This window comes from Columba livia, chromosome 6 (assembly GCF_036013475.1).
Source record: "Columba livia isolate bColLiv1 breed racing homer chromosome 6, bColLiv1.pat.W.v2, whole genome shotgun sequence".
Taxonomy (NCBI): domain Eukaryota; kingdom Metazoa; phylum Chordata; class Aves; order Columbiformes; family Columbidae; genus Columba; species Columba livia.
In genome coordinates this window covers 11074356-11088354 of record NC_088607.1, presented here as the reverse complement: position 1 = coordinate 11088354, position 13999 = coordinate 11074356, and the positions used below count along the sequence as shown (strand labels likewise).

General features: G+C 35.3%; 1 protein-coding gene across 1 annotated transcript in view; it reads left to right on the top strand.

Moving 5' to 3' along the window:
- The window catches only part of SMC3 (structural maintenance of chromosomes 3), a 27922-nt gene extending 13923 nt beyond the window's left edge, over positions 1-13999 (top strand). Inside the window, exons 14-29 of the mRNA XM_005508556.4 lie at positions 909-1012; positions 1234-1333; positions 1803-1963; positions 3298-3439; positions 4684-4834; positions 5872-6024; positions 8242-8393; positions 8613-8771; positions 9485-9592; positions 9987-10095; positions 10743-10990; positions 11112-11324; positions 12018-12209; positions 12378-12555; positions 13018-13124; positions 13439-13999. Coding sequence (XP_005508613.1) covers positions 909-1012; positions 1234-1333; positions 1803-1963; positions 3298-3439; positions 4684-4834; positions 5872-6024; positions 8242-8393; positions 8613-8771; positions 9485-9592; positions 9987-10095; positions 10743-10990; positions 11112-11324; positions 12018-12209; positions 12378-12555; positions 13018-13124; positions 13439-13510 — 2349 coding nt within the window. The 3' untranslated portion in view covers positions 13511-13999. The remainder of the gene's footprint in view (positions 1-908; positions 1013-1233; positions 1334-1802; positions 1964-3297; positions 3440-4683; positions 4835-5871; positions 6025-8241; positions 8394-8612; positions 8772-9484; positions 9593-9986; positions 10096-10742; positions 10991-11111; positions 11325-12017; positions 12210-12377; positions 12556-13017; positions 13125-13438) is intronic.

Genomic DNA, 13999 nt, shown 5'->3' with positions numbered 1-13999 from the left:
ATCAAGGATCAGTCTGACAAAATCTAGGAATGTAGTTGTACAAAGAAGATGGTGTTCTGCTAAAATACTGTTTTGATCAGGCCCTTGTTAGCAAAATAATGATTCTGTGACTTGGTGGATGAAAGAAATGGCATTTATCACTCACTGGCTGTTTGTAATTGTATTGTTTTGCTCAACAGGAATTCTATAGAATTGAAGAGGTTAAATTTGAGATGGCCTTTGATTCCTCTTAAAACATGTATCGATTTTCTCCTTAAGGAAGGTCGATATATGCTCAGGCTGAGTTTTATATCTTTTGTTGTTCAAAGGGGAGATGTCTTGGGTGAATGTGATAGGGAGCTTGCGAAGTCAGGTTGGAAAAACTTGGCTGTGTTTTGAGAACACAGCCAGTCCTGTACAAGTGGCAAGTGTTAGATGGGCAAGGGGATTGTGTCTGTGCATTGGCTTAAATAGCTTGCTGCTGACAGCAGCTGTGTTAAAGTGCTTGCCCTACTGGAGAGCAGGCTTAAGGTTTTTGATTAATAGCAGCATGGCATGGTATGCAAGACTAGTATGTGTGTTTTTATCACAAGTGTTAGGTCAGAGCATGGTTAAACATAATTATGTGTATGATAGTTACTGCTTTGATTCGGTTTCTTACTGTGACTCAAGAGTGAGTCATTTCACTGTGATGCCCAGATGCACAGTGCAACTTAGTGCCTGCCTTGCAGTGTGTTGGATAAATTCACCTTGTTACTTCTCTGTTACAAAGATGTATTTATTCCTAGAGCTTTTGCAGTTTGTTGTAAATTAGTTAAAATGTTTGTAGGAATTGTTTCTGAATTTTAAGTAGTAACTTAGTATTGAATTAAAAAAAAAAAAAATGAACCTAGAGAGCTGTAGTTTCATGCTGTTCTTTTTTGTGTTAGAAACTGGACCAGGATCTTAATGAAGTGAAGGCTCGTGTTGAAGAACTGGACAGAAAATACTATGAAGTGAAAAATAAAAAGGATGAACTACAGAGCGAAAGAAAGTTAGTAATTAATTGAAATATATCTGAATATCACTTAATGTGAAGGACCCCAACTGTGTAGTTGTTAACATGGCATGTAGGTATGTTTTTTAAAATATAGCCATGTATGAACTCCTGCACTTTGCCTTCCTGATTGTTTATTATTATTACTTTCAAAGACTGCTAATCTATCTTCAGACTTCATTCACTCTTAAAATATTTTAATTATTTTCATTCTTTAGTTATCTATGGAGAGAAGAGAATGCAGAACAACAAGCACTTGCTGCGAAACGGGAGGATTTAGAAAAGAAACAGCAGCTTCTCAGAGCGGCAACTGGAAAGGTAAGATACCTCATGTTTGAGAATTCCTTGTGGAAGCTTTTCTTCTCATTCTTAAAAGACGTCATAGTCTTATCAGAAAGATGTGATAGTTATTTCTTTTGGTTATCATGTTGTTGTCATAATTAATATGGAAAAATTATATTTGTAAGCTGAATTTTTCAAATATTTTTAGCTCTAGGACTACTTGGAAATTAGTTTTGTAGGCTCAAGGTAATTGAGGAAGGGTGAGGAAACCAGGTAGAAATGGAGTAGTTCTAAAATTTCTGGTATCTTCTTGTCTTTTTGTTTTTTTTTTTTTTTAAAAAAAAAAAAGGACCCTGAAGAGTGGCAGACTCAAATATTTAGGTATCATCTCTTACCTGTTAGAGCTGTAGGTTAGTTAGCGGGAACTTGTTGAAAAGATTATGGCTTTCACAGAGTTAAAGTGGATACTACTTCTGCAATACAATAATGATCTGTGTTTTAACAGGCTATTTTGAATGGTATAGACAGCATAAACAAAGTTTTGGAACACTTCCGTCGAAAAGGCATAAACCAGCATGTTCTAAATGGCTATCACGGCATTGTGATGAATAACTTTGAATGCGAACCAGCTTTCTACACCTGCGTTGAAGTTACTGCAGGGAACAGGTAATTACATGCTGTTCAGTGCTAATTAAGTTAAAACAGCTGCAGTGTTACAATTTAGTTGTTGGTGTCAGTTGCTACTCAGTGTTTTATTCTTTTAAACTTGAGCTCCTGTCCTTTTTTTATCAAAGTGCCTTCTATATAGCATGGTCAAACTGCTACTCCTTTGAGACGGAAGAATTCTGCCTATTTAAAAAATAATCGTAGCTGCTCTTGATCTTGTCTAAGACGATCCTAAAAATACAACACAGAGACCACCCAAAAAGACCCCAGACCATTACTCCTGATGTTTACCAGAAAGTTTGGTGGTGAGACTGAGCTATATTGAATAATGTGGACAACATCTTCCAGTATGGAGAATTCTACAGAAAGCGATGATGATGTTTCGATGATAACCACCGATAAGAATTATTTCACTTACACTGGAAAACCTCTTGAGTGAAGGTGGTCTCTAAACTGTCAAAAGCTGGTGTTTAAAAGCTGTCTGAAAAAATGTGGGGCATTAAGGAGTCTGTTTGTAATGTATGTTCTAGAAGAAGTAAATGCCTATTGCATGATCCATCACTTTGTGCAGCATCTGACACTTCAAGTTATATTATTTTTAGTGTGATCAGTCCCCTGTCCTAAATTCATGAGTAGTCATGCAAATTCTTGTTCTAATGAAATGTAGATGGTGGCATAAGGGCAGGAAAGAGGACAGAGGTGACATGATCTCGCAAACCATCACATAAAAATGTTGATGCTACCACAATTTGAAATGCAGTCCCTCCTCTGAAATGTGTGTCTGTGTGAACAAGGGTGTCTCTTCAAAGTTACTTCATAGTTCTGAGTCCTGTTTTATGCCACATAGTTTGGAAGAAGCAGTAACAAGCAAACTAGTTCTACTTGCAAAAGAAAGATCACTTATTTCAATCTGTCTGATGCTAGTCCCAGTCACTGACAGGTAGATAGATGTGGTCTCTGCTTCTGTTGGTTGTGTACAGAGGCATAAGATGCAGACGCTGTAAATCCATGTGAAGAGGGATGAATATTGTATAGTGAAATAGTATGGAGGACAAAGGTTTGCACTTGGACCAAACGGGCTGTGTACACAATGATAGCATATGCATGTTGAGCTGCTCTTGTGACTGGAGGGTGGAATGTAAGATTCTTGTCTGATCCCATTCTAATGAAAGTGAATGGAATGTATCCACTTGCTTATTCTAAGGCACAGAGATGTGCAGATATTTATATTGATATATTACTTCATAATACCTGTATGCTTACTGTTCCCATACAAATATGCTGTTGCTTTTAGCACAGTAAAGTTTTGCTTGTTTGTTGGGCTTGTTAATTAGGTTGTTTTATCACATTGTGGATTCTGATGAGGTCAGCACAAAAATCCTAATGGAATTTAACAAAATGAACCTTCCTGGAGAAGTTACTTTCCTCCCTCTGAACAAGCTGGATGTTAGAGATACTGCTTATCCTGAGACTAATGTGAGTTAGAGTTCCTTTTGAACCTTCCTCTACTTCCTAATTACAAAGCCTAGTGTTTTTAATTGTGTGTGTATATTGCTTATTGCCCACCACTTGCTTTGGTGGGCAGACTGTTGAATGTCTTCTATGAAATGCTACTTCTAATTTATGCTTCTCAACATAAAAACTCTGTTGTAGGAAAGTACTTACTTTCCTGTCAGGCAGTTCCTCTTTGAAGTTTAACTTCACCTTCCAAGTAAATAAGTGATACTAAAAAGAAATAGAATTTTCTTGTAACTAGATAATTGCTGGAATTACTGAATTTTAATTCTTTTAAGTTGAAATTGCTGCCACAGACAAGCTGAAGAGGAAGATAGTGTTATGTTATACCTGTAGACGATTTCTCAAAGTTATTGAAAATGAGTTGTGGTTTTACACTTAAAAATGCGTAAATAAACCTTCAGTGACAATCATTTAAAAAGTAGTTCTGAAATATATTTCAAAAAATATCTGCTCTTATTTGAAATTTCCATAGTGAATTAATTGTGAAAATGTTAACTGCTTTCTACAGTAATCATGGTAGAATAATTTCTTTAAAATTAGATTTATTTTTTTTTCCTCAGATAAACATAGGAAAAATAAACAGGAAACAATCGGACTTTCAGCATGTTTATTTTGGGAGGACTTTACTAGTAAAACAGTGTTAATATTTGCATTCTCTCTGCAGAAACGAGTATTTTTTGGAGGAAAAAAAATGTCTTCCCATTTTATGATACTTATTTGATTTGTTTCAGTAGCAATTTAATACTTAGATGAGATTTCTGGCAGACCCGTAGTTGACTTAAGGCTCAAGCCGAGCTACTAAAAGCTAAAATTGCAAAATCTTGCATTTGATTTTTATGTGCTTGTCAGTCAGAATGTTGTCCTTCCACCAACTGACAGCTTTTAATTTCCAAAGTATCATTCACAATATTGTGCTTTGAGTTCAGGGTTTGACATCCTGGATGCAATTAATGATATACACAGCTCAGGAGTCTTCATTCTGGAAGTTTATTGATTGTGAAGACAATGTTAATATTCAGTGCATTAGAGATGTGCCAGACATTTACAAATTCTTGTTGTGAGACTAGTATGTATTTTGTTTTTACTCTTGATGGTAGTTTCTTTTTTCAGGGCTCTCTTAAATTTTGTGTATTAATTAGTTGCAATATACGTGCCATATTTGTATCAATATGCTCTTCTCATTAAAATCACTGTCACTTCAGGATGCTATTCCCATGATTAGTAAACTGAGATACAATCCAAGATTTGACAAAGCTTTCAAACATGTTTTTGGGAAGACTCTAATTTGTCGTAGCATGGAAGTGTCTACCCAGCTGGCCAGAGCTTTCACTATGGATTGTATTACTCTGGAAGGTAAATATTGCAATTTTATAAATGATTCATTGTGAAAATGGGTTCCCTGGAATGCGAGGCTCATTAAACATAGTCTGTTGGTGTTGTCAAAATAAGTTTATTTTAAATAATAGTATACTTGTCTGAGATGCACAGGGTTGCACTTGTTTAAGTACAGTGCTTAAAAATACAGAATTTCTTCACAAGCCATTGAATTTTCTATGGTCTAAAAGTTAGTAGCTATGTATCTCCATCCTGAGGAGTGGTAAAGCGGATTGGGTTTGTGTTTATCCAGTTTGTTTTATCAAATTTAACAAGCGTTTTCTTTCCTGGAGTGTTGATGGTGTTTTCCACAAACTTAAACCGGTGCCTAGGGAGCAAATGTATATCCTTAATTACTGATAAGTGTAAGGTGAACTCTTCCGCATAACAGACACATTTACATGTTTTAGTGTCTGAAATAATCTATATCTCTTGTTAATTGCCTATTCTTGGAGGGCACATTCCCTGCAGGTTTATTGTAGTCTCTTTGTCTTTTACAGTCAATCTGAAAAAGTTGCTAAGAACATCTGAGGAGGAAATTATTAATTTTTCAGTAACAGGATCCTCTACAAGCCACAGATGCTGCTAATTACTCAGCCTCTATTTTATTTTCTCTCTCATGGAAAATCTGAGGGATTTCTTTTTTTTTAACTGGTTGTTCTAGGTGTGTGCATTTTTCCCTTAATAAATATTTTTTTTTCTTCAAGCTGCATGGTTTCAAAAGTTAATTAAAAACAACAACAACAAAAAAGCTAATGTTTAAAGGAGATCATAGCAGTCTGTGTTGGTCTTGAGAATGGAAATGCACTTTAAGATGAATCCCAAAATAAACATTCCCCTAATTATTGTAAACATACATAGATGGTTCCTGACACTGATGCAGCACTTCCATAGGTTGATTTAAATCTTCTAGTTAATCTGTTAAATTGCATTGTTGAAACTGCTTTGAACATTATGGAGAGCGAATAGTGTGCTGATAGCATGGAACATACAGTCTCTTGCTGTTGTTCTCCTAGGTGACCAAGTCAGCCATCGTGGTGCTTTGACTGGAGGTTATTATGACACAAGGAAGTCTCGTCTTGAGTTGCAAAAAGATGTTAGAAAGGCAGAAGAAGAACTTGGGGAACTCGAAGCTAAACTCAATGAAAACTTACGCAGAAACATTGAAAATATCCTTTTGCTATTCTTGGGGAAAGGTTGTGTGATGACAAAGTTTTTGTTTTGCGGTTACAGGAATAGGTGGAAAACAGTAGACCAACCTAATGTTACATGTTAGCTGTGGCATTTGTTTTGACTGTTGCTTGTGCAACCTGGTTCTATATTTTACTATAGGGATTTTAGTAACAATAAATCAGTGGTGAAACAGAAACAAGCAAAACCCCTGCATGAGAAAATGGGTGTACAACCAGTGAAAATAAGATTTTTTTAAAAACACCCATTGTTTATGTGCTTGATTGCATTACATTTTAAAAATCATTTTTAGATCAATGCAACTTTTTAAGAAATACTTTCTTTACTACTTTTATTTCTTTGGTAAAATGTCCATACTGGGGAAAGTTGACTGAAAAATAGCAATTAAAGCACACCTTGGCTGATAGTTTGCTTCAGAGAGTGGCTGACACTGCAGACTTCAGGAAAAAGGAGCTTTAGTAATCTGTCCCTGTTAAAGTTATATCTTGATCTTTAAAGCTCAGAGGTGGGATTAAACCATAAACTTTGCTTTCTGTTCCTTCTAGAGTTTGTTGTAATAACTACTATAACCAGATATTCTTGTTAACTGTGTTAGTCTTCACTGCCTCTTCTGACTCATGCTGTATTTTTAGTTCTTGTGTCCTGAATTGGTGTGTTACATAGTCCACTTATGCTGTGGGGAGGAGATGCAGCACCTTATATTATAACTAAGCGCTGAGGTGCTTGACAGTCTTGGTCTTTTCAGTCTCTTTGTATGGAAGGTCAAGTAGCTGTCACCTTTTTTCCTAACCTCTTTAACGCTATAATGTCCTTTCGAGATCCAGTATCTAGAATTCAGGGGCAGGGAAGGTTTATACAATTTTCTTCTCCATTATCTAGGTCATTGTGTCCTTGGAACTGAACTGCTTTGGTTTTTGACCCATAGCAGTGCATTAGAGATGTTTCAGGGGCAGCATATGCTTAGAGCCACAGCTGATAAGCAAAACTTTAAAACTATGTGCCTGCATCTTGTTAACTCAGTGGAAGAATATCAAAACAGTATGTTAAATGTGAGTTTAATAAGCTGAATTTGCCAGCGTGCTTTACTTGCACCAACGGTAAAGAATGTCTTCCAGCCTTCTTATTGTTACCTGTAAGTGATACGCAGGACTCCATTTGTGTATCTACAATTAAGTATTTATTAAGTGTTGAATTTTCTCCATACTTACATCTTTTTTAAAACTACAAATATGTAGGCATATGGTTTAAAAGGATTTGTGCAGAAACTAATTTTAACACTAATCCTAGTGTGCGTTGTACAGGCAACCTGCTTTTTGTAACTAGGAATGGCAGCTTGAATTCCTGCTGCTTATAGTTAAGTTCCCCAATTACCTGTTAAACACCTTGGTTTCAGTACAAATTAACTTTTAACCAGGACTACTCTTTTGGAACTGAGGAATCTTTCTTGCTCTCAGTCAAAATCTTTAGGCCTGGGTTTCTTTCTGAGGAGGGATCTATAGGGGATGTAGGCAGAGTGCTCACCTAACTGATAGAAATTCCTATGTGGCATACCCTTCAGCTGTGGTAGGTCAGTGACTGTGATGTGAGCTGTTACTGCAGTCTGACAGTAACTTTGAGAACATACCACAAACAGACCTAGTAGTTTGGAAAATAAAAAATTCTATTCCTGCTACCTTCTGTTCTGTAGCTCATTCAGTTTTTGCAGAATGAGTATGTGGCAAAGTATGTTACTGTAACCTCTGCTTAGGGGAATTACTTAATTTTTAGGGCATTTAAGTTGATGTCATGCTAAAATATACATTGTATTAAGAGTAACATGATGTTAGCAATTCCACATAAATTAAAACTAATCCTCTGCATGCTCTGCACCATGACATAAGCCATTATATCAAAATTAGCACAAACAAATTACACTTTTTGTCTCAGAACTAAGGGATAATTGTATTGTTTTAGTATTTGTTTTTAAATGTAAGCATCTGCTCTTCTATATTTTTGAATATTTTGGGTTTGTCTTTTGGGGTTATTTTTGTCAGTTTTTGGTGGTTTGTGGGTTTTTTGTTTGTGTTTTTGTTTGTTTGGTTTTTTATTTTTTTCTAATGGCAGCTGAATATGCCAAGGGGAATAAAAATTCGAGGTACTAGTAGGTATAAACTGCCTTTTGAAGCAGTAACAGAGTATTCCTTAGCCCACGGTATGGATTAATAATGAGATTGACCAGCTAATGAACCAAATGCAGCAAATTGAGACACAGCAGAGAAAGTTCAAAGCTTCTCGAGACAGTATTTTGTCAGAAATGAAAATGCTGAAGGAGAAGAGACAACAATCTGAAAAGACATTTATGCCTAAGGTATAGTATGTGGATATTGAAAGCTGTTAAGGGTTTTATATTAATTGTATATATTAATATTATTGATAAACTTACATTCCTTTCTGGTTAATGTCGTAATATGAAATATAAAAAAACCCCTAGAGATATGTCACCAAAAATACATAAACAGAAAAGTGAAATTTGTATAAATCTACAGATTGCTCTGAGGAATGATTCTGTCTAATATCTGTTCCATAGCAACGCAGTTTGCAGAGCTTGGAGGCAAGTTTGCACGCTATGGAGTCGACTAGAGAATCATTAAAAGCAGAACTGGGGACTGATTTGTTGTCTCAACTCAGTCTTGAAGATCAGAAACGTGTGGATGCTCTTAATGATGAAATTCGACAACTACAGCAAGTAAGAAAGTGGAAATTTCTTTCCATTGAATGTGATACCTTTCTTCCCCATAAACTTCCTTATGTCCTTTTGTATGAAAAGTCACTCATGATGAATATAGTGTAATTAAAGAAGTGTTACATTGGTAGATGTGTTTGGAGTTTTCTTGTCTGCAAAGTGTGTTTGTATGTTTTTTGCAAATGCTGGGTGAATTTTATTAGCTGTATTGTGTGAGAATTATGGCTATTTGTGTTGGAATCATCAGTTTCCTTGCTTCTTCAACTTCACAACAATAAATGCAAGTGGATATCATCTGAAAGGAATTATGCAGAGTGTGGGGAGATAAAACAATGCCTTTAAACACGTGATAAATGAGACAAAACTACAGTTTTATCTGATACCCATGTTGTTGAAAGAATACTGCTTCTTAAGTATAATCTCTAAAGCTTTTCTGGGTTTAAGAATTGGATTCTTATGCTAATACAGTTCAAGAAACTTACTGATTTGTATGATTGACTTTAAAACTAGACAGACACAAAAGTATTTACTGTTTGGTTCTTCCTACCTGTTAAAATGAGAGCAACAGTCCAGACAGCTGTGTGATATTTAATGCATGGAATTGTGTGAAGAGTGGGGTTTTTTTGTTTGTGTGTCTTATTTTTTTTTTTAAAGAAAAAAAAATAGTTGTTTAGGAGTCAGTTAAGGCAATTAATATACTTTTTTTTTTTTTTCAGGAAAACAGACAGCTTTTGAATGAGAGGATTAAACTAGAAGGCATTATTACAAGAGTTGAAACATATCTCAATGAGAATCTGAGAAAACGCTTAGATCAAGTGGAACAAGTAAGGATTTTCTCTTAAATGTACTTTTGCAATCTGTTTTTGGTTTATTTCTGAGGCTTTAACATACTAATCGTTTGATAAATACTCATTCATTACCCTGTATTATCTGTGGTGGGTTTTGCTTCCCTATATCCAAGCTAAGTGTGTTATTTAAATTTCAGCATAGTATTTTAGACGTACGAATTTTTGACATAAATCCTCCTTTCAATATACAACCTATGGATAAATAGGGCCACCATAATGACAGATTTGTTTGAAGATCTAACTTTTCTAAAACTTCACTAAAATATTTAATATAGTTGTATGTAGAGTAGCAGAAGATAACTTGTTTGTCTGGCTTGTACTTTTGTTCCCCTCCGTGCTGAAGCTTGGTGGCATTTACTTTGTCCCGTAGGAACTGAATGAGCTACGGGAAACAGAAGGTGGCACAGTTCTTACTGCCACCACATCGGAACTTGAGGCCATCAACAAACGAGTGAAAGATACACTGGCACGGTCAGATGGTGGGTAGCATAATTTTTTTTCAAAGAAAAGTCCTGATGGTTTTGGAAGTCCACACACACCACATTTTGGTTGAGAAGTAGACCATTATATGAGAAGTAATAATTAACTTCAGATACAGTTTAGTAGTTACATAGTGTGTAACAGATTTTTGGAACTTACTTCAAAAGATAAGTGATAAGATTTTGTGCATGTTGTACATAAATGAAAGTGTCTACAGCTGCACACTGTAATACCAATAAATATGTGTGGGTTATTACAGACTTAAGGCTTCATGGCATAGTACTTTTGAAGCAACCTTCATACAAGCGTGATGTTATATAGTTGTTCTTGAATTTTGTCTAACCTATCTAAAATTTAAGTTGCTGTCAAATAGGAAATAGCATCTGTATAGCTCAAACTTTTCTTCTCTTTCTAGACTTTAACAATATGACCTTACTTTGTTTAAGGTGTTTTTTAAGCCATATACTCATGAGGAAGAAAAGAGATTTTCAGCTTTTTGTCTTAAAGTTACCTTTCTGTTTCATAACTGATCTTTTTCATTGGATTACCTTTTTGTTTCATAAATACTTGACTGGATAATTGCTGATTTTATGCAGGCGTGTAAGACTTACCATTTTGGGTTTTGTGTTCTCCCTTGATATCTCAGATCTGGATAATTCTATTGACAAAACAGAAGCAGGAATTAAAGAGCTTCAAAAGAGCATGGAACGCTGGAAGAACATGGAAAAGGAGCATATGGATGCCATCAACCATGACACAAAAGAACTTGAAAAAATGACTAACAGGCAAGGCATGCTTCTCAAGAAAAAAGAGGAATGCATGAAGAAAATTCGAGAGTTAGGTTCACTTCCACAGGAGGCTTTTGAAAAGTATCAGACTTTAAGTTTAAAGCAGGTAATAAGTGTACTTGGTTTCATGTTTTATGACTTGAAATTTTAGTGTTGTGTACATCTCAAGTGTCAAATGTGGGTAGAATTGCGAGTCACTTTGATATGTTAATATTTTCCGTTTACAGTTATTCCGCAAACTGGAGCAGTGCAATACGGAACTGAAGAAATACAGTCATGTTAATAAAAAAGCTTTAGATCAGTTTGTGAATTTCTCAGAGCAGAAGGAAAAATTGATAAAAAGACAAGAGGAACTGGACAGGGGCTACAAATCCATTATGGAGCTCATGAATGTCCTTGAGCTCAGGAAATATGAGGCAATTCAGCTGACTTTCAAACAGGTAATAAAATGGCAACAATTGTTAAGACTTGGTGCTGAAATCAAATTGTCCCATTGTGTAGCAGCTATATGGGCAGAAGCAGATATGAAGTACATCTATCCTATATTAATAGAAGGCAATATCATGTGGCTTGAGGTTTGAATTTTGCTTTTAAATTCTAATAAAGAAATAGGTTAGCATTTTAAATAGATGCTCATCTTGGTTGTGTTACAACTCTGGCTTTGCTTTATACCTCTCAAATACTTCTTTCTTTCAAATCTCTTTACAGCCCTTTCTGGGGAATGTCTGGTAATAAGCTCTGTACTAAATCCATCCTCCAGATTTAGTGAAAGTAATTCCTAATGTTAGCAGAGGATCTTAATTACAAAGTATGTGAAGTCTTCTCTTAAAAGATCATTTGATTAGCTGAGATCTCCTCTGATGTTTACTGAAACAAGTAATACTTGCTTTTGCTGCTGTTTTATATTTTAATTCTACCATTTTCTTGAAAAAGTGAAACTTCTCATATTACATAAACAGTTGGCTTAGATGTTTTTAAACCAAACTCTGTATAGCATGTTTCTCATTTGTACTTGTGTTTAAGAATGAATGTGGGAATGCAGATATTTAGTATGATCATGTAAAAACAGCTGTTGTGTGTAATTGATTTCATTATGCAAAAGTGGGCCAGTGTATTGATTGTTTCTTTTTCAGGTTTCAAAAAATTTCAGTGAGGTATTCCAGAAGTTAGTTCCTGGCGGTAAGGCCACGTTAGTGATGAAGAAGGGAGATGTGGAGGGCAATCAGTCCCAGGATGAAGGTGAAGGCAGCACTGAGAGTGAAAGAGGATCTGGATCTCAGAGCAGTGTTCCATCTGTAGACCAGTTCACTGGAGTTGGCATAAGGGTAAAGAAAAATACATGGTTTGCTGCTGGGAATACTCATTTAGATTGCCTTTTAACTCTCTTTTTTTAAAAAGGAACATTTAATTGGTCCTTTTTATTCACTATAAAAGCAAGTGATGCTGTGGCCTGATATTTTGAAATCATCTTGTTCTTGCATTGTTTTCTTTAGGTATCATTCACAGGGAAACAGGGTGAAATGAGAGAAATGCAGCAACTTTCAGGTGGACAGAAGTCCTTAGTGGCCCTAGCCCTGATATTTGCTATCCAGAAATGTGATCCAGCTCCATTCTACTTGTTTGATGAAATCGACCAAGCTTTGGATGCTCAGCACAGAAAAGCTGTTTCAGGTCACTGTCTGCCTTTATTCATAGTCATTTTGATTGAAGGTGACAGTCTGTCTTCTCATCCCTGATATTTAAAATAAAAGCTTTATCCCAAAACATGTATTAGAATTTAACTTTGTGCCTTCTGAAGCTTTCATGGATTTGGTTTTAGCTCTGGGTTTTTTTTGTGTGTGTGTTTGGATTTTGGTTGGGTTTTTTGTTGTTGGTTGGGTTTTCGTTAGGTTTTTTGGGTGGTTTTGTTTGGTTTTGGTTTGGTTGTTGGTCTGGTTTGGTGGTGTTTTGGGTTGTTTGTTTGTTTTTGTGGGTTTTTGTTTAATTAACCAAAACCTCATTTTGAATAAGGAGTAGCAAACTCTTTGCCTGTCTCACATTAAGACCTGTCCTGCTTTATTGAAAAGATTACATTAATAAAGAATTACATTAATAAAGATTACAATAATAAAGAATTTATGTGTTCTTTTTTAGATATGATTATGGAACTAGCTGAACATGCTCAGTTTATTACAACAACTTTTAGGCCTGAACTGCTTGAGTCAGCTGACAAGTTCTATGGAGTAAAATTCAGAAACAAGGTAAACAATATGTTTCAGTTATGGCATTTACTGAGAACCTTAAGTTGTGCATTTGAGACTCCACAAGAGTTGAAAGCGGATCGGTCGTATTTCAAGTAATGGGTTTCTAGTTACATTGCAGTCTTATTTAAAAGTTCTGTCCTTTCTGAGAAAGAATATAAATACAGAGATTTGTTATGTTCTTCTCATATTCTTTAAAGGAAGTTAGAGATTAGTTATAGGCCTGTTGCTGAGTGCTTGAGCCTTTAGAAATAAGGCTGTCTTATTCTGCTGGAGATACTGTAATAACTGTATACTTCTTTTTGTTCCACCAGGTCAGTCATATTGATGTGATCACAGCAGAAATGGCCAAAGACTTTGTAGAAGATGACACCACACATGGTTAAATGAAACTGTACTTACTGTTTGTTTGGAAGATGTGTATAGTGCTATGTTTATGCCAGGGACCTGTAAATTTAAAATATGAAGTATTTAGTCCTTGTTTAAAATAGTTTTGAACATACATTTTAACCAAGATCCCAGAAGGCTTAGTTTCAAAGGAGCTTGAGTATCCATTTTGTCTCTGTTGCTGTATTTTATAAGATAATTGTTAATGTTACCTTTATACAGTAACTGTAGTTTGAAAATTTTATTCTCTTCCCTCAAATATTTTGTAAAGTGTCTGTTGCTGTTTTAAAGCTTTTTGGAAAGTGCTAGCTATTCTTTCTTAAGTATAATTTTATCATTTATATTGCCTCACATGTTTGTTTGGTTTTTTTTAATGGCTTCAATTAAAGGGTTGGTTTTATTGCTGTAACTTTTATATGTTAAGTTTTTGGTTTGTTGTCTTTGTTTTGGGGATTCCACTGAGATGGAATAAATAGTATTTGATCATA